Raw genomic sequence first — 18,968 nt, 5'->3', positions numbered from 1 at the left:
GTGGTTCTGTGCAGCATCTGCTCTGGATGCTGGCTGGGGCCTGAGACTGACTTTGTGTTACATAGCAGGGCTTCCTCGTCCCAGTTGCTGCACTGTTACAGAAAGGTGTATAGTCCTGGTTAATACATGGTTAATGCTCCTAGGATTAAAGCTACTAGCAACATATTGAAAAAAGATGTTTCCCCGCAGGATGTATTTCCTTTATTGAGGCAAGTGAAAATGCTGGGGAAGTTGTATTTTCTAAGTAAGTATTTTCCAGTCTGGTATAATTTCTCTCCTACAGCTGTGTTAAATAGTATAAAAGCAACTAAACCTATGCCTTGTCACATAGGAAAGTGACCTTGTCATATAAATGGTGGGACTTAACCTGAGTTACCCAGGCTTTAACACACACTGCTGTGTAAACATCCCCAAGTAATTATTTCTTATTTTCAATTTTCAGCACCCATTTAATGCTGTAGAGCAGAGGAGACAGACTTGTGGCTAATTCATTGCAAAATTAAGGAAAAAATCATCAGGAAATTGAGGAGCTAGGATTGCTTTTCTATCCTGGAGTTTGTGTTGGAAGCAAATGAATTTAGATGCGTGGAGTTTCTGTTCTGCATAGACAGTAAAAAATAAGGTATTTAGAGAGAAAAGACAGGTGGAGTTTTTCTGCTCCTTGAGCGGCAATGGAGCACCTAGATAATGTTTATAGAGTGAGGAAATAAACCACAGAGCTTTAAGAGATCCACTGCAGTGATTGCACCCAAGAGACATTTCAACAGAAGTTCTTAAGCAAAATTTCTTTCATGATTTTTTCACGGTATGGGAAGGAAGAGATAGGAGAAATGAGGCAAACACCATATGACCATTGTGAATGCAGTGATTTTAAATGGTTTGGATAACCCACTGTGGGGAAATAAGATGTAAATAAAAACATAATGGTTGTTAGTTCCTCTTTAAAGGAAAATCGGGATTTTTATCCTGTGATCTTCCCATTTACAGTTTGTTAGAAAGTTGTTAAGCGGAGAGTATAAAAGGAAATTATGTCTTTAGTTAAAATAGCTTGATGAATACTTCAGGGTTTTGAGCCCCTCCACATAAGCTCAGATCTTTAACTCGGAGCTGTGGCTGCCACTTTCCAGCTCATGCCTGTGGGGCTCAGCAGTGAACTGCTTGCCCCAGGCATCCCCTGTGCTGTCTCCTGCAAACCCCACAGCTGCAGCTTTCCTGCTTTCTCTAAGAACCTTTTCCATTGCTAATCAGTTCCTAGAGCTCACAGAGCTACGTGCTAACATTCAGACTAATTTTATGAGCTGCACATCGCTGCTGGTTGCAGCATCCCTGAATGTGCTAGAGGCTGGTTCGCACAACTTCCCATTCTGGAGTAAGCAGCATCATGTCCCTTGGTCTTCTCTCATTCTCCTGCTTACAAGTACCTTGGTATCTGAGTTCCATTGCTGCAACCCTCTCTTTCCCTGTGCTAGCAGCAGAATGGTTGCTCTCCTGGTGCACCTTACCTTTTTTCTGTTCTCAGCTAGGAGGGTTTTTTCCACCTCCTAATGTATCTAATTCTACAATGGCTGGATGCACAGTCATGTGGATAAGAGCTTTTATCATCACTTCTGTTACAAACTTCCTCGGTCCAGAGGATTAGAACTCGAAAAGGAAAAAGTCTTAAAATTGGTTTAAATGGGTTTAAAAATGGAATTCAGTGGGTAAGAACGAGGGAATAGCATTGGACAGGTAAGAAAACTCACTGAGATGTGTCAGTAGCATTTTCAGGTGAGTGTGCTTTTAATTTTCACTTGCCAGATTTTTTTTGGGAAGCCCTACTTGCAGAGACATTCATGATGGCAGTACCCAAGATGGTAACTAAATGGCTGAAATACAAATGGGAATACTTCACCGCAAAGCCTGCTCTCTTTCCTGGTCAGGGAGTTAGCAATTGTGGCTTGCACCTGCTTTGCATGGGTGTGCTCTTATTACTGAATCCTTTTCCCTATTTTTAACTGTTTCTCAAATCCCCGTCTGTTGAGAGGCGAGGCAGAAGATTTATCCATAGCACAATCTTATGCCTTGCATTGCATAAGGGCTTTTTTCCAGTTTTCTTTTTAATTGGAGCCAGGATTCTAATTGAATCATTTTGAGTGAAAACATTCCTGGATAGAAACGGACAGCAAAAGAAAAGGAAATGGAATTGCTGTAACTTTAATGAGTGCATTCAGTTTTATTATTTCAAAAGTAGTAACATAATTGCTTTTTCCATTCAGTAGCTGAAGAAGTTTTCACCAATAATAAATAGGATTTTAATGGAAATGGCAGAAGTGGTTATGGACGGTAATAGCCATTAGGGTGTTCGCAGTTTTCAAATTAGATGCACATAATTGGTCATAAAAGGAAGATTTCATTTGTTAAAAATCTCTAGAAACATATTGAACGGACAGGGGTAGAAATGATGCTTCCATAGGAATTATTTTCCTGTCGTATTTAATAATCAGAATTTAGTCAAGTGTTTAACTGTGTTGCATAAACAAATAACATATTTGGGAAACATACAAAACTGTGTTTAAACAAAACTGTGCTCAGAAATATCAGCAACTGCATCGCGCGGCAGAAGATCGGTAATTGCATCCGTATCAGCCGAATAGTCTTCCCCAATAATTGCTTTATTATTTTTTGTTTGTTTGTTTTGAAAAAGAGCATTTTTATTGATGGAAGATGAGCTTGTAACCATGCTGACCCCCAGATCCATTCCTTCCTGCTGACTGCCATCTCTTCTCTCCGCAGGCCAGATGGTGCGCGGACGCACCGTGCTGCTGAAGGCTGCGGCCGAGGGCCGGCCCTGCCCAGCACAGCTCAGCCAGCACCGCAGCTGCCCGGTGAAGCCCTGCTACAGCTGGCATCTTGGGCCCTGGTCGCCCTGCAGACTCCAGGTACGGCTCACAGCCATCTTGGGGTAACCATAGATCTTCCTTGTTGAGAAGGAGGCATTTCTTTTCCAGTTGCTGGAGACGCAGGGGAAATTCGGGCATGTAAACCTGTGCACGTGGTCTCTCAGCTGGCAGCAGCGATTTATAGCAGTATAGGTTCACGTAGTGTGAGCTTATAGATGTATTAAAGAAGATTTATGGAGTGAATGTGCTTGAGCAAGCATAGTTGTGGTGACCTATAATTTAGTTATATAAAGCGACTCTAACAAGAAAATAGCTTTGTCTCTTCTTCTAAGAACAATATAGGAGGTTTTTTAGGTTTTTTCCTGCAATAGTGTTCCTGCAAGGATTGTGGGCTCCTTCTTGCTCTTTTTAACAGCTAGAGAATGGCTGGAGTCACTGTGGGCTCTGCCCTCCACGCTGCAGTCGTTCTCCCAGTGCCATTGGCCATTGTCAGCCTTGAATTGATATTTTTTCCCCCTGCGCTTTTTCTTCTCTCCTTAGCTGTTACTTGACGTCTCCTGTGTTCAAATAGATTAGTTGGTAACTAATGGGCAGCTTGTGTGAGTTTCTCAGACACGATGAAGCCCGCTTGGGCTGCTGAGAGCCCTGTTTGCTGTGGTTCAGGTGGAGAAATGCTCCTTCTCATCCTGAGGCACAGGACCTATGCACAGGCCCCTGACTGATTTTCCATATTGCCAAATGTAGGAAATGGAAGACCAAAGTGGAAGTGAAGACACGTTATTTGTGTTTTCTGATCTGCCCTTTAGTGCAGCATGCATGACTTGAATGCTTGTTCTATTTCTGGCTGCAGCTGATGGACCAATAGCAAACGCCAGAATTTACATGGCTTATTGGAGATGAAATTTGGAGTATTACAGCCTTTGGACAGCTCAGGATCACAGAACCAGAAATACATTTTAGGGTCACCTTTCTTCTTCATTCCTGTGCTTAACAGCTCGTTGCAGATAAGGATGTGAATTCAGCCTTTGTATGTGCTGCACTCAGTATTTATTTATGTATAACATCCTTAGCTGATATTTTGTCCAGCAAAGGTAAGCAAATTCTACTAAGCATTAGGGATGAGCGATTCAAGCAGAGGAGCTAACATAGCTGATAAAAGAATTAGTAGAGAAGCTGAATTAAGGCCCCACATATTCTAGAAAAATAACACATCATGCAGATTGAAAGTGTGTACATCCAGAACCATGCTATATTTCAGCTCAGAGCAAGTAATCACAGCCTTTGCTTAGCCAGATATCATCCTGCACTTGCAGTGAGATAGAGCTTGCTTCTCTCCTTAAATTACTGTGTTGTAGTTTCTCCCCCCTTTGCTTTGTTTAGGAGAGGAGCCATTTTTTTCCACGTTCAGTTCTCTTTAATGAGGTGCTTAGGAATTAAATGTAGTTCATAAATACCAGGTGATTTATTCCTGTGCTTTTCTGGAAAAGAAGCTTAAGTGTACTTTCCAAAGAAGGCTTTCAGAAGTCGTGTTTTCAAGGATGCTTTGTAGAAGAACGTAAATACATCCCATGGTAAGACCAAAATGCATGTTGTGAAATTGTCCTCCTGGAGTAATGTAAACAGGACGACTCATTATAAGGCTAAAGTATTTCTTCCTTGTTTTATGAGATAACTGAGACTGCATTTCTTAATTGTAGAAGGACTGTTTTATGCTAAATTGACTTTGTGTGAATAATTAGAGGTGTGTGTGTGTTCAGGAGTACAGCCTGCTAAGTGTTTTGTAGTGCTTGCTTTCACAGTCTGTAAATCAGTGCACTGTTCCCCAGGCAATTCCCCATGCCACGAGCACCCCTCCTGTAGGTGTGGGCATTTCTGCTGCATTCAGAGGGATGTGGAACTCAGAAAATGGGCAGTACACATCATCTTAAAGGGTTGTATTACATCAGTCTTTTTCCCATGGGAGCTGAAGTGTTTAACATTGATTAGTAAAAAAAATAATAATTAGAAAATAGAAATTAGTAGTGGGTGACAGTGTTCATAATTTTTTCATTAAAGGAGTGCAAGCCAAGTAGCTGGATATTATCAAGAATTAGCTGCCTAACGTTGATAAGAAGACCAAGAACCCCGTCTCTAATTTAAAGTGTTTTAAAAGATGGTTCCTTAACTGTATTCAGACAGTGGTTTCTCATTAAGGAAAACTTTTACCTGATGAGATGCTCATCAACCTATGAAAACATTGGCCAGTCAGTTCTTTACCTAAGATGATTGTGAATACACATGAATCCCAATAAAAGCTAAAAAGGGAGAACTTTTCTTAAAGGCACATTTCAACAGAGCATCTCATTGGGACTGTGAGCCCTTGTGCTGTTGGTGTGCTAGAGGTGGCTGCTGTATGGGCAGACCTCAGCTTACACCCTCCCATGGAAGAGTACTTGTAATATAGATTTGGTCCCCAAAGTTTTGAATATTCAATCATTTCCTCAGCAGTGCTCCTCTGATTAGCAGCTGCTCACTGAGTCCTCATTGTGCCGTCACTGCAGCAAATTTCCACTGATTCCACACCTATTAATTCGGTCTTCAAATGTATAATTTTGGGGAATGTGAATAATTTTTAGGATGATAAGGAAGTTAATGCATTGCTCCTGCATTGCTTATGACCTTGCCAAAAACATCAAAAAAGCCCGCTGTCATTCCCTCTGTAAATGACAGTACAACACCTTATCTTTTGAATGCGTTCAGTTCATTGTGAAAATGATTTCTAGTCTTGAGTGAAAGCAAGTAAATGGAAGGCACTGTTAAAAAGCTAACATGTTTGTTTGGAGTTGGTTTAGAGTCCATGATTTCTCTCTTTTTTTTTTATCCTAAACAAATGTATTGTCAATATTGCCTGATAGAAGAATGAAAAATGTTGCTTTGAGGCGCGCTAACTTTTATAGTGGAGGCTACCAAAAAATGCATTCTTTTCATGTTATTTATATTTATGTCTCTGCTGCTGTATGACTATTCATACATCGTTGTGTCGACAAATACTTGTATATTTACGACTTGTTTATAAAAGAACAAGTATCTTTTTAAAAGTTTTTTTGTCCTTTCCAGTAATCTTCAGCAATTCCTTGATCCACTTCTTGAGCTGCACGCAGGCTGCAGTTTGATCAGTGCCCATTTCCCCAGAGAATTTTCTCCACATCGCACTCTGTTTCCACCAGCAGTTTCCAAGAACTCTAACCCAATTGACAGCTGCATGAGTTATTCACACACCATTAATCTCAGGCTGCAATAGAGGTTTCAGCAGTGAAATGGTAATTTAGAGCAGTGCGTTACAGACCGACTAAAATGAAACATGGTGTTAAAAACTTGAGATCTGGCTGCATATGGTAAATCTACACTAATGCTTCTCTAAGATGCTTTTGATAAGCAACTACTCTCAGTCCAACTATTTATGTCCCTATTTCCATTTCATTGTGCGTCAGCAACAGAAGAGGTCTGGAGAAATTGAAAAAGGTACCACATGTTTACAGGAGAGATATTCTTGAGATTCCTGCTATCAAACACGCTGCCAAATAAATGCACTTGGTAGGAGCCATTCTGTTCCACAGATGAAGTCCATTATTTTAAAAGAATCTACTGCCAAGTGATTCAAAGTAGCATTTCCCTTGGTTATATAAAAGCAATGTTTCATCCTTCTTCTTGAGCTTTGTTTACTGAATTTTGCAAAGTGCCATTTCCACAAGGCTTGAGACACATGTTCATAAAGCATCACACAGGTTTAAGTTGTGTACCTCAGACATCACTGCAGCTCTGTTTTTCAGGGAAAAATGAAACAATTCCAGCCTCTAGAAATAGCCTCAGGGCATCGATTCTCACAGCATCTTTAGCTCTTGATCATCAGATTAGCCCAATGATATTGATTTTCTGGTAGAGTAAGTCTTCAGCAAGTAGTTCGGTGTATGGCAATTTGGAGTATTTTAGGACTGGGCTGAAGAACGTGGAATGGCTTGCATGGAGCCTCCTATTGCTTGTTCACACCAGTGTCAGTGCTAACAGACTGTGGTTGGCTTCAAGTGGCATTTCAGTAAAGCAGGTGATCTGTGTCCACATCAGAACCGCTAACTCCCTGCACAATTAAGAAATTACATAATGCGTTAATCTTTGCAGCCTAATTAAAAGCGTTGATGGGTTTTTGCTGTTTGAATTTAAACCGTTTAAGTGCCCCATATTGGGTTGTATCACCAGAGGGGGTGAATGGAAATGCTCGTTTCTTTTTGAATGGGCTCTGCCATTGGCCTCTTCAGGGAAGCCAGAAAAGCCATCTCTGTGTTTATTGAACTGGGCATTCCTTAAGAATCAGTAAATACACAAGCTCTAACTAAAGACATGGAGGGCTTGCCCCAAAGACTGTATTCAGCTTTTACAGTACCCATCTCTTCTGGGAGCTTTGCTGCCTGGGCAATGATCAGCATTCCTAAAGCTGTGCTCTTCACATTTGTTTTTTCCAGTGCTGTGCTGGGAGAAGCACCCGCCTGAGCTCTGCCCCATCTGCTCAGTGACTCCTTTTTTCCCACATCTCCCACATATGGAAAGGAAAGGATTTATGTGCTCTTCTCCCCACTTGGGCTGCAACACACTTTTTCATGTTCCATTGCCTCTGAGCTTCTGTAGAACTGTGTGCAGAGATGATCTGCATCTGTTTTCCCATAACTGAGGGTACTGTTGCAGCCCAGAAACTGGATTTATATCTTTGAGTTCTTTTTAGGTGGAGTCAGGTGTGTTTCTTCTGCCGTCTGCTAGCAGCAGCAATGATTGTCCCTTTCTTTTCTGTCATTTCCTAGGGTGGACAGTGTGGAGATGGATTGCAAGTCCGCAACCTCACGTGCGTAGTGCATGATGCATCTGTTTCTGCTACATCCAAGCCAGTAGAAAACACGTTATGTGGTGAGCTACCTTTGAAGGAGAGTGTACTGCAGTTACCATGCTCTGTGCCTTGCCCAGGTAAAGTCTTTTGAAAGTCACACTACGTATCTGTCTGTAATAGCTTTCTGAGACTGAGTTGCTTGCATAGCTGAGCACTGTCAGCTGCTGCAGTAAGAATTTGTACTTCAGCAGATCAGGTAAATGCTCAGTCTGCTGTTTCTAGATCACCTGAAAAAGACTTTCTTTTTGGAGAAAATGAGATTTCTCATGAAGCAGAAAATCTGAATAATGCATACCATTGGGTGATAAACTGGTGTTATTTCACTGTTAAAGCCGTTGTACTCAGCCTGTCCTTAATCCTTTAAGGCCGATTCCTTTTGCAAACCTGTGATTTATTCTCTCTGCATGCAGGTGACTGCCACCTGACCGAGTGGTCAAAGTGGAGCTCCTGCGAGCTCACATGCATTGATGGCAGGAGCTTTGAAACAACGGGACGGCAGGCTCGCTCCAGGGCACTCATCGGTCAGCCTGCTGAGAACACAGACAGCTGCTCTGGACAAGTGGTGGAAACACGGCCTTGCTCAGGTAGCTTTGCCAGGGTTTGTCCTGCACAAGAGCTTACTCAGGTTTTATTGGAAAGTGAAGGCCGACTGGTATTGATGTTGCAGGAGGGAGGTGTTACGAATACCTGTGGAAAACCAGCCTTTGGCGAGACAGTGTGCGCACAGTGTGGTGTCAGCGCTCAGATGGAATAAATGTCACAGGTATGTCCAAAAGCAGACGTGGCTGAAAAGTCTTCTTCCAGGTATTTCTTCTTCTGCACCACATGTTCGGAGGGCAGTTGGAAAGCTCTCCTTCCTGATTTCCCTAAGGTTTCAGTTTAGAGCTGTGAGTAGGAAAGGTGGGCACTCAGCAGCCTTGCTGTCAGGTCATCTCACATGTCATTGCACGAGGACATGTGGGTGAAGTACCCTAACTGACTTTTGGGCTAGATGATCTTAGTGGTCTTTTCCTACCTTAATGATTCTATGATTTTATGACTGCTGTATTGGCCACAGGAAGAAATGAGTGTGCCTATACTAACAGGCCTGCCTAAGCCTTCTTGTAACTGTCGAGAAGGGAAGAGAAAATCACCTGCAATGGAAAAGAGCCCAGTTTCTGTAATGCTTCTTCTATTCAATAGACAGGAATCTCAGATCACTCAGACTGTGAGATTCCTGCTGGTGCTGTGACCTACAAATTCCTCCTGCACAGGATGAAAAGTGAAATTCATGGTCAGCACTTTGAAGCTGTACAAGAGGTTGGCAAAGGCAATAGGGCTTGCACATCTGCAGGATCTATCTTGGTATGCGCAGGATGAATGAAGAGAGAGCAGGAATGAAAATGGTATCTAGTTCTATTTATAATGAGTAGTTAAGATAATATACAAAAGTTTTATGTGTGAAGGTTGCCAAGTAGTTAAGAACTCATTAACACTTTTTCATTCCTATGGAAGCACGGAGTTTCCCTAGTGTGAACGGGCTAAGGTGTTATGTGGATTATGTCTTCTTATGTAGATAAGACATTAATGAGGACACAGAAGATCTGCATCTAATTCCTGATTCTGTCCCCAACTTCCTATGTGGCCTGGGGCAAATTGCTTAAGTCTGTATATCTCTTTTCTCTATTAATAAGATGGGTATGATAATAATTCCCTGCCTTGTGAAATTAATTAATACGATTCCTACAGATATTATGCTAATGTGTTCAGTAGTCTAGTACTTAGCCATTTAAAATAAGCAAGCAACCACTTCCTGCAGTACAGTGATCCAAGTCAAAAATATTGTAAAACATACCCATTTCTCTTTCATTTGAAAAGCACTCTTCTGTTTTGCAAGTAACTTCTTCTTTTCCAGGAGGGTGTGCTCTTCAGACCAAACCTGCTGAAGTTCAGCACTGCAGCCCAGCATGCAGAAAACCCTTCTCCTACTGCACCCAGGTACTTGCTGCTGCAGAATGTGGCTGAGGAGTGAACATTGCAAAACCTTTTTCATTACCTTTGTATGTTAAACGCATTCTAGGACCTAGGATATAACTTAGCATGCCCATGATACCACCTCGAGGCAGTAGTAGGAATTTCAGTCCAAAAGCTTCATAGTTCTGCACGGATGAGTGAAGGTGTATAAGTGTAGAAGTGTTACAATTTTGGTTTTGTTTCATGGGGAGAGTTTGGAGCCTTCTGGTCTAGTATTCATTGAATACTGTTTTACTGCCACATAGCAAGAGGACTGTTTAAAACTTTAGTAAGCGAGGAGATAAAAATGCATTTGCTCTCCTGCTCCTGCATGGATGCAGGAGGCCCCTGTGAGTACAAGGAAGCTGTAGCAGCCTGCTCCCACTACCTCCACAGTAACCCCTAAAGCAAAGCCAGAACTGACCTGCTTGCTGAAATGGTGAGCATCTGCAGCACCTGCTGGATCTTTGAGCCCCCGTCTCCTCTTTGCCTCTGAGGTTACAAATGTCTCTTCCTGTAGGTACTGAAGTCTAGATTCAGAGCTACCAAAAATGTCTTCTTGTCCTCCGTGTCAGTGGTGTGACAGCATAAAACCTTCAAATAGCCAGATACAGCTGAGGTGTAGATATTTCTGTTCTAAAACTAGCTTCCACAGCTCTCAGTCTCACCTGAGTATCTTGTGGGAGAAATTATGGGAGGAATTAGCAGTGGATGCGAGCTCATGTACGGGTTGTTGTGAAGTGATAGGTAGACATGCATTTCTTAGCTGTAAAAACTGTTGAGGTATCCTTCACCTTTCGCATCAAAAGTTCAGGATTGTGTCTGTCAACAAGCTGGGGGGGCTGTAGCAAAAACCGTGATGACAGGGTTAAATTCTTATGACATATACTGTAAATCAGTTTTCTGCTTGGATCGTGCAGAGCATATCAGACCACCACACAGGCATTGTAATTATAGGATAATTAGAAAAGAAATGCAATCTAAAAAAACTATATTAAATTAGACATCCAGAAAATGGAGTATCTGTTTAGTGAACCACCACATTCTAAGAAACCTCTGGAAGAAACTGCCTACACTGGTCCAGCATAGCAGATATTTGGTCAGAGGGGTATAGATAGTTCTGTGAAATACTAGAGCAGAAATAGATTGGAATGGAGAGTTGGGTCTGAATTGGGATTGCTTCTTAATTCATTTCTTCTAATGCCCATCATGGTCACTACTAATTTTTGTTATTGACAAGAGGAGTTGGATCAGGCCACAGATGCCTATGGTTAAGCCTGTTGGGATGAGAATGTTTCCATATTGAGCTACTCTCTTATTACTCTTATTATTTTTTAGTTATTATTATTTATTACTCTTCCGTATCGAGTTACTCTTTTAACCAATTCCCCAAGTATATTATGGTTGTTTTAGCTGAATTGGGTTTGCAGCACCAGGTTGTGGCCTGTTTGGTTTCGTGTCAGCGAACTTGGCAGTTACATGTTGTAATTTACATATGATGTACATATGATGTTGTAAAGTTACATATGATGTAACCTGCCATTTCTTGATAGTTTACATACAATTTGTGCTGTCGTGTGAGAGGATACTAACATTTTAATATTGAATTCCCTTTTATTACCTAGAGAGGAGTCTGCGGTTGTGAGCGAGGATATACAGAAATAATGAGATCAAATGGTTTGCTGGATTACTGCATGAAGGTACCAGGTTTAGAAGATAAGAAGGCTGATGTTAAGACGATTTCTGGAAAAAATAAACCCGTCAACTCCAAAATGCATGACATTTTCAAAGGATGGTCTATTCAACCTTTTAATCCAGGTGAAAAACTTAAATATGAATGGAATAAATTTTCTTTACAATGTTTCTGCAGAAGAAAGATACAAGCTTTGTAGATCATAACATCAGAGATTGCATCTGGAGCTGCAGAGCGGCCTCACGGTTTCTAACTCATGTGTCATCTTTCATTCCTTTGTGACTGCACAGAGTAATCACAATCTCTTATGTTGGGAGATAGCAAAGAGAATATTTTGCAAAAGTATACTTAAATGCAGTTTGGGGGGATGCTTGGAATTATCTGTGATGATTCAGTAAGTAATGCATTTGGACCAGGGAAGACTTCAGTAGCACTTCAGAAGATTCTGAGCAAAAAGTGCTTGAGACTTCATTAAGGACAACATGGGTTGTTTCTTGATGTATTTCAAAAGTGTTTGAAAAAATACAGTAGAAAGCATAGAGTTTGGAGTTTTAATTGTTGGAGTTAAGACACTGAGAGAACAAAAACAAGCCAGAAGCAGGCAGGCTGCTGTGTCTAAGCAGCAGTGAGTCCTGCGTACTTCTGTGGCTTGTTTGTCATCGTTCCCAGCTGGAACAGGCATACGGGCTGCAACACACCTCACTGCTACACAGGACTGATGCAGTAGCTGTAACAGCTGGTCACCATTTTGATTATGACTAAAACTAACTTATGCATATTAAATTTATGATATGGAAATATAACTTGAAAATAAGCAACAAAAGTATCAGATAAGTCAAGTTTTACTGAAATACTTCAATAGTTGCCTATATATCCTGCTAGTCCCATCTTCCCTGTCTTCTGCTCTCTGACATTGCCTTTCTTTCCTATTAGCTTATAATGAACATGAGATTTTAGAAAACATGCAATTTAAGGTTCTGTTGGGGGATTCCGGGAACCATAATTCTGTCTGATATATGTGATTGCACGTTGAATGTTACATTTACATATTTGATTTGCATACGGTAGTTAACCTTTGTGTTGACAGTCTCAGAGCTAATAGAGCTTGGTCCACAGCCTTTTAAAGTTGGCTGGTTTTTGACCAAACTCATCATCCAGAAACCCATATAGTTCACCAGCTGAGTCACAGGTTTGGGGTTAATTGCCTCTTTGTCAGCAACTGTGGCCCTCTGTGGGCTGTCTTCCTTAGGTGTCACATCTTCAGCTGATAACTTTATGAGGTTAGAAAAAGGGAGAGAGGTGTAGGTGGATGCTGCAGTCCTGTTTTAATCAGCATTCCAGGCTGCAAAGCTTCCTTCTGGTGAGCTTGACCTCAGCGCAGCGTTTGTGAGCCTGTTCTCTACCAGGACAAAAGACAGAGACAGGGACTAAGGAGCTTTAACAGAACATAGTGTTATGTAGCATTAGAGTATAAATGTTACAGCAACAATGTCTGGTAAATAAATGAACATGCTACATCTGTGTATCATCAACCCATCCAGTAGGTTTTCTTCAGTCTGTATGTGCCCTTCAGACCCAGCTCAAGGCTGGTGCTCTTCACACTGTTCCCCTTTGTCTTCCCTCTTGACAAAATATGTAATTAGTGCCTTAAAACAGGCTCTGAGGCTTACTCATCTGGGAGATTGCAGTAATTAGTGCTAGCAGAACCAGGAGACCACTGTTGCCTACTAGTTATGCTCTTGATAGCAAAACTGTGGTGAGTGCTCCCTGTACGGATGGCATTTATCATCCTTCAGTGCTATAGTCCTTGACATTTGTGTATGTCTAAGGACTTGTATCTGTCACTAGAAGTATATGTGCCCCTCTGTACTTAATTTGTGGTTTTCCTTTCTGGTTATGGTTTGGAACACAAATTTTATAATGATTTAATGGGTCTTGATGTTTTTGTTCTTTCAAATGCTCTGCAGGAGCACGCAGAACTGATTTTGAATCTGGCTGTTTTTCCATTCTTTGCCACGCTCTGGGAGGCCAGAGTTCAACACAGAAACTTTTTAAATAGTATTGTTTAAATTATTGGTTGGTGTGGTCCAGTGCCTTCGTATTGCAGCTGGAGAGCCTGTCTGCCTTCATAGCAGACCTGGTGGGGTGCCATGTGCTTGCTGTGACAAACCCTTTGCAGCACTGTTAAATGTTTCTTGGCCGTAAATTTCATACCTGACCGTCAGGAGAAGAAGTAAAACCTGTCATGATGAACAGAGCAGTTCTCACGGGGAAGATAGGCTGCAAGTGGCTAGAGAAGAGGAGAATGTCTGTGAGCAATACTCAGACTTCTCACAAAGCCTGAAGGGAAAAGAGCCCACAGCCAAAACCAGGAAAAAAAATGGGATTCGATTAAATATGTTTCCTTTTGAAAAAAAAAATGATCATTCCAACATAACAAGAAAAATAAGTTCCCTGTCTGTCTTATGCAGAAAGTCCCCACGTGCTTGAGTGCACTGGCAATGGTCTCGGTCAGTCTTTGTCTGTGGGCATGGAGAGGGCTCGTATTTCTGCCTCCAGGGTGGATTAATAACTGCTGATATGAATCAGCTCCGACTGCTGCTGTGTGGAGAAAATACCACCACGTCCATCCACCAGGAATTCTTTACAGCCAGAACTGAGCAGGAAGCAGCAATATTGATCTTTTAAAAATGATTATTATTAATGCAGAGCTTTAGTTCAAAACCTGTCCCAGTAATATGTTTTAAGACTTCCTATCAGAAGGTAGTGTTTCACAACTCTTGAGTGAAATGTGTGTGGAGGGGTTCTTGCATGGATTGTAGAGTGAGTCCCCTGCCATTGCATGGGGACAGATCAATTAGCCCTGTTGGCAGCCCTATCTCAATTTTGGAAGCTTGTTATGTTTCCTGTGGCACAGCTTCATCCCTCTTACTATTACAGAGCCTATCCTTGTTCTTCCTCTAAGCTGAATTTATTCCCATTTGTTGCCCAGGCACTTTTCAGCTCTGAGCAGCTGGTTCCTCTTTGGTGTGCTGATGTCTACCCCAAGTGACCCACAAGTACAGGCTGGCTGTGGGTTATGAAATAGTGCTGCTCTGGAAAGCTGACACAAAGAGTTCCTTTCAGCTTTCATCAAAAAGCATCTGAAGTCCTTACCAAAGTTAAGATTGTGTGTTCAAAAAAATTGATTTTTACAGGAATGCCTTTCCTATCAAAAACATTTTTGATGGATTTTTCCCAGCAACTCACTGTTGTGTTTCCCATCAATGATGCTATGAGTTCTGCTTGTGTGTTTCCTCTTATCCTCTTGAGAAGAATTCATTTACAAAACGTTTTATTTTTTCTTTCTTTGTCTTTTTTCCAATCTTCCAACAGATGGTAAGCTGAAGATGTGGGTGTATGGAGTATCAGCTAGCGGGTTCCTCATCATAGCCCTCCTGATTTTTACATCCTTTCTGATGTGGTGAGTGTGGCGCAGGGTTTTGGGCTTTGTTTGCTCACTTGTTTTTAAGATTTAATCCTTAAGGCATTAAGGAAGAATGGAACTTGGATTAGAGACCTACCCTCATTTGGTCTCTACCTCAGAGCAATTTAAAACTCTTCACGTTACAGATGCTAACCTACATGATTGTGAAGATGTGTGGTGGTCATGTGGGGAAATAATTACTTTTGGTTATCAGTAGACCTATATATTCAGAATTCTGGTGGGATTAGGAATGGCTTCTTATTGTTTATTGGATTCTTATTAAAAAAAAAAAAAAAAAAAAAAGCTGAAGAAAGGCAAGGGAGAGAATTGGAGGTAGGAGCTACTTCCTGTTCAAGGAAAGACCAAAAATAATGGGGTCATTCAGCTGGAAAATGGTGTTTGATGGCAGAATACAATAGAGAACTATGAAATCGTGAATGGAGTTGGAAAAGGGCCCAGGGAATCTTTATCTCATGCAGTGTAAGAAGTAGGAGGCATCAGATGAAGTGTTTAAAATAAACAAAAGATCTTTATTTTCACACTGTGCATTACTACCTTGTGAGCTTACTGGTAGGGGCTGTCCATCCAGAAAGATAAATGGAGTAGAAGGTGGCAGAACAGTTAATGGGAGAGTGGCTTTCTTGGTGTTAAGCATGGCTTTCTGGGTCTACGTCTTAGCTCAGGAAATCCCTATGTAAGTTTTTGCAGTGAATACCTCAGGAGAAGGCATGCCTTGTGTCCAGAGCTGCTGTTACCAGCCACTGTTAGAAACAGGGCACCCTGCATGCTGAAGCTCTGCTCTGCACCAGCACATCTTATGGGGGGCTTCATGGTGACAGAGTCCAACCATGTCCTAACAACAGCATTACCCTATTTCACCCAGAATTTATTCCCTCTCATTATTTCCCTCATTCTCTCTTCAATTAAAAGCAGTGTTTGGATGATGCATTGGAGCTTCTGTGTTTTTTGAGTCATATAGCTACTGATTCTCTGCAGTGGAGCATGCTCAGTGGAGAATTTGTGAAGTAGCATTACATGCTTCTCCATCACTTGAAGACTAGAAGTGCGGAAGTGTATTTCTCAGTAATAACTATTGTTGTTTCAAGGAAAAGAATAGGAATATCCCAGGTTTAGGCAGCTCATGTTTCATTCTTTTCCATGAGGTGTTCTTTGTTTTATCATCTGTGAGAAGACACCAGAGACAAATGTGTTTGATTTCCTCTCCAGATGATAAGCACAGCTGGCTGCACACTGAGCTGCCCTTTCTCGGCAGGCTGCGTGTTCACACCACCCATGGATTAACACACAAGTAGTTCCAGGCCGGCTTTCTTGGAAGAAGCCTCCATGCTGCCATGTCACCTGGTTGCAAACCGAAATAGCCAGTGTGGGAAGCTGATTTTTATGTTGAAGTTCGTTTTTTATGTTGGTGTGTCTGAGCTTCACACAGTGTTACCGTTTACGCTTTTTGCTTCCTGAAATATTTTTATTTTTCTTGCAGCAAAAAAAGCAAGCAGCATCAAAGCACTCCTCCACAACAGAAGCCTCTAACCTTAGCCTATGATGGAGACATTGACATGTAACATAGAAAAGAAATCCAAATGTAGACATCGACTGCCTTAACCACTTTCTTTTTTGTAACTCTCAGACTTCTCAGTTTTTTGAGGAATCTCCTGATGTGTAATAACCGGGCAGAACAGAAATACTGCAAGCTTAACATTTTGCCACCTCGTTACTAAAGAAAAAATAATGGAGTCAAAGTCTTGGATCTTGTGAAACTTTCCGGAAGAAACTGGAAAATGCATCTCTTCCTGTTGAGCAATGGGAATTAAAATAAGAAAGTCTACCAACATCAAATGGAATTGGTCCAAAAAAAAAGAAAAAGAAAAAAAGCATGACAATCTGGAAGAAAATGTGACATTTACCGTAAATGACAAGTTTGACACAGCATCATTATGCACTATATTAGTGCAGGGTTCTTTATTCTTCACATATTTCAACAATGAGTTTTCTAGTGTTTACATTTCGTTCAAAGACTTTAAAACTGGATCACGTATTTTGAGAAATGCAAAGAATAGTGAGTTGGAGTGTCTGAAGTTATCTGGTTTTTTAAAGTTTCTTCCTTCTTATCCTGTTTTCTAGTCTGGAATATGATTTCTCTTCATTTCCACCTACAGGACAGAATAAGGATTGCTAAGAAGAAGCCTAGGTGGTTTCTGAACTGAAAGTATTTTTTAAAGGGTTGAGTAGGTAGATGGGTGCTCTGACGAATGGCTAGAGGGTCTGATTGTTTAAAAAGTATTTTAAATTAAACAAAAGCATGTAGATACATTACGGCCAATTTAAATTGTTATTCCGTTTAATTAATACAAACTCTGCTTTTGTATTTAAATTTTCTTATCTGAAATATTTATAAATTCTTTTTTTGAATTTAATTACCTGACCTCATTTAATATACATCAAACACAAATACGGTTTGTAGCAGGCCTTGCTTTTTTAAATGTTTCAAAACCACTGAAAAGTTACATGTTGTAAACATCTGGGAGTATTTGAAGAGGGTACGTGTTTATAATAGTATGTGTTGCAAGTAAGGAAGTGCCATCTTGTGGTATTGACTTGTATTTATAAGCAAATAAAATGCTAAAGAGAGTGAGAAAGTTGCTTCTGGTATGTTGAATTAAATGTGTGTAAACAATATTCATTATTAGTCCTTTACTGTGTCTGAGACTGAATGCTGATTTCAAACAGTTCTGGCATGTTTGGTGCTGTAGTGATTAGCTGAAGAAATGGTGTAGACAAGCACAAGTTGAGAGTAATTGCAGATCTGGAGAACACTCAGGGTATTTTTAGCTCAGTGCTGCTGCTTTTTGGAATAATTAGAAGGGAAGAAAAGAATTATTAGCAGCCCTTGTCAACATGCAGTTGCTGTGCAAGGGATCACGAGAGAAGAGCATCACCAGGCAGAAGGCAATGCTCGTGTTGTCACAGCACTGCTCATATTCAGAGTTTGAACGCTATGATTTCATTGGAGATATGGCACTGTGAATAGGTTTACTTCCCTGGCAGGGAAGGAGGTCACAGCATCAAGCCATGGTGGTGCTGTGGCTGCAAAGCAAGGTCAGAAACACACTTTCCTTTTCCAAAGAAACAAATATGGATGGAATCGAGAGGGAACACTGTCTCAGTCACTTGCAGAGAACGCAGCTTCCTGCCAAAGGCGTTTGGTTGGTCCTACTTTCTGCCTTGGAGTTTTAAGTGATCGTGGTACTAGCAGCAGGGCCTGGTTGTTATCAGTAACATTGGGAGCCTAATAATATATATAGCCTATATATTTGTGTGTGTCTATATTTATTTATTTATTTATTTTATTTTTCCTCTTCTTTTGCAGTGCCCAGTACTGAACCTTTGAGTGGCGTATGACTTACAAGGGCAGTGACATTCTGGTGCTGCTAGGAGGAGTACTGCCAGGCCATAACATTAGTGTATCTGTGGGATATGATGTAAGGGGAATGGTAGCTTGTGAAAAAATGATGGAATAAACTCAATTAAGAAAGCTGCTCAAACAGGCATTGGGGTGGGGAAAGTTGGTGTAATAATAACAAAGCATGGCAGCTGCAACATGTGGCCATTTTCCTCAGTATCAGCCCAAACCAAAATGCTTTCTTCTTTCCCTGGGCAAGCCCAAGCACTGAAAGCACAGAAGTTGTGCTTTGCTTGAAGATCTGCTGGTGAATGCTGTTACATGTGTCAGCTGCACAGGTGGGCCCCGTCTGGGATATTTGCATGCGCAGATACCGCATCCAGATGTCACTGTGCCTAAGTACATGGAACATCTGGGCTTTTGTTGTGTAGGAGCAGCAGAGGGACTGGGAGCCAAACGTTGCTGTTAGCAGGGCTGGATCCCAGCTCTAATCCTCTCTCCTCCAGCAGTCACACAAGGAGCACCGCTGAGTGTTTTACCTTTGGATGCCACAGCCAAGAGCAAAGAGAGTGATTTTATTTGCCCTAGAAATAAAATGGTGTAAGAAC

At 41.2% G+C, this 18,968-nt stretch overlaps 1 protein-coding gene across 1 annotated transcript in view; it reads left to right on the top strand.

The window, feature by feature from the left end:
- Window positions 1-16,522, top strand: part of THSD7B (thrombospondin type 1 domain containing 7B) — a gene marked incomplete at its 3' end in the record, with an annotated part of 241,747 nt that extends 225,225 nt beyond the window's left edge. Inside the window, exons 20-27 of the mRNA XM_079539376.1 lie at window positions 2,773-2,918; window positions 7,709-7,868; window positions 8,202-8,375; window positions 8,459-8,554; window positions 9,686-9,768; window positions 11,409-11,601; window positions 14,852-14,939; window positions 16,441-16,522. Of these exons, the coding sequence (XP_079395502.1) occupies window positions 2,773-2,918; window positions 7,709-7,868; window positions 8,202-8,375; window positions 8,459-8,554; window positions 9,686-9,768; window positions 11,409-11,601; window positions 14,852-14,939; window positions 16,441-16,522 (1,022 nt within the window). The remainder of the gene's footprint in view (window positions 1-2,772; window positions 2,919-7,708; window positions 7,869-8,201; window positions 8,376-8,458; window positions 8,555-9,685; window positions 9,769-11,408; window positions 11,602-14,851; window positions 14,940-16,440) is intronic.
- Between the last annotated feature and the right edge of the window lie 2,446 nt (window positions 16,523-18,968).

This window comes from Tetrao urogallus, assembly GCF_951394365.1.
Source record: "Tetrao urogallus genome assembly, chromosome: 8".
In the NCBI taxonomy this organism is placed as follows: Eukaryota; Metazoa; Chordata; class Aves; order Galliformes; family Phasianidae; genus Tetrao; species Tetrao urogallus.
The sequence above is the reverse complement of the archived record's forward strand: the minus strand, read 5'-3'. Positions and strand labels throughout refer to the sequence as shown.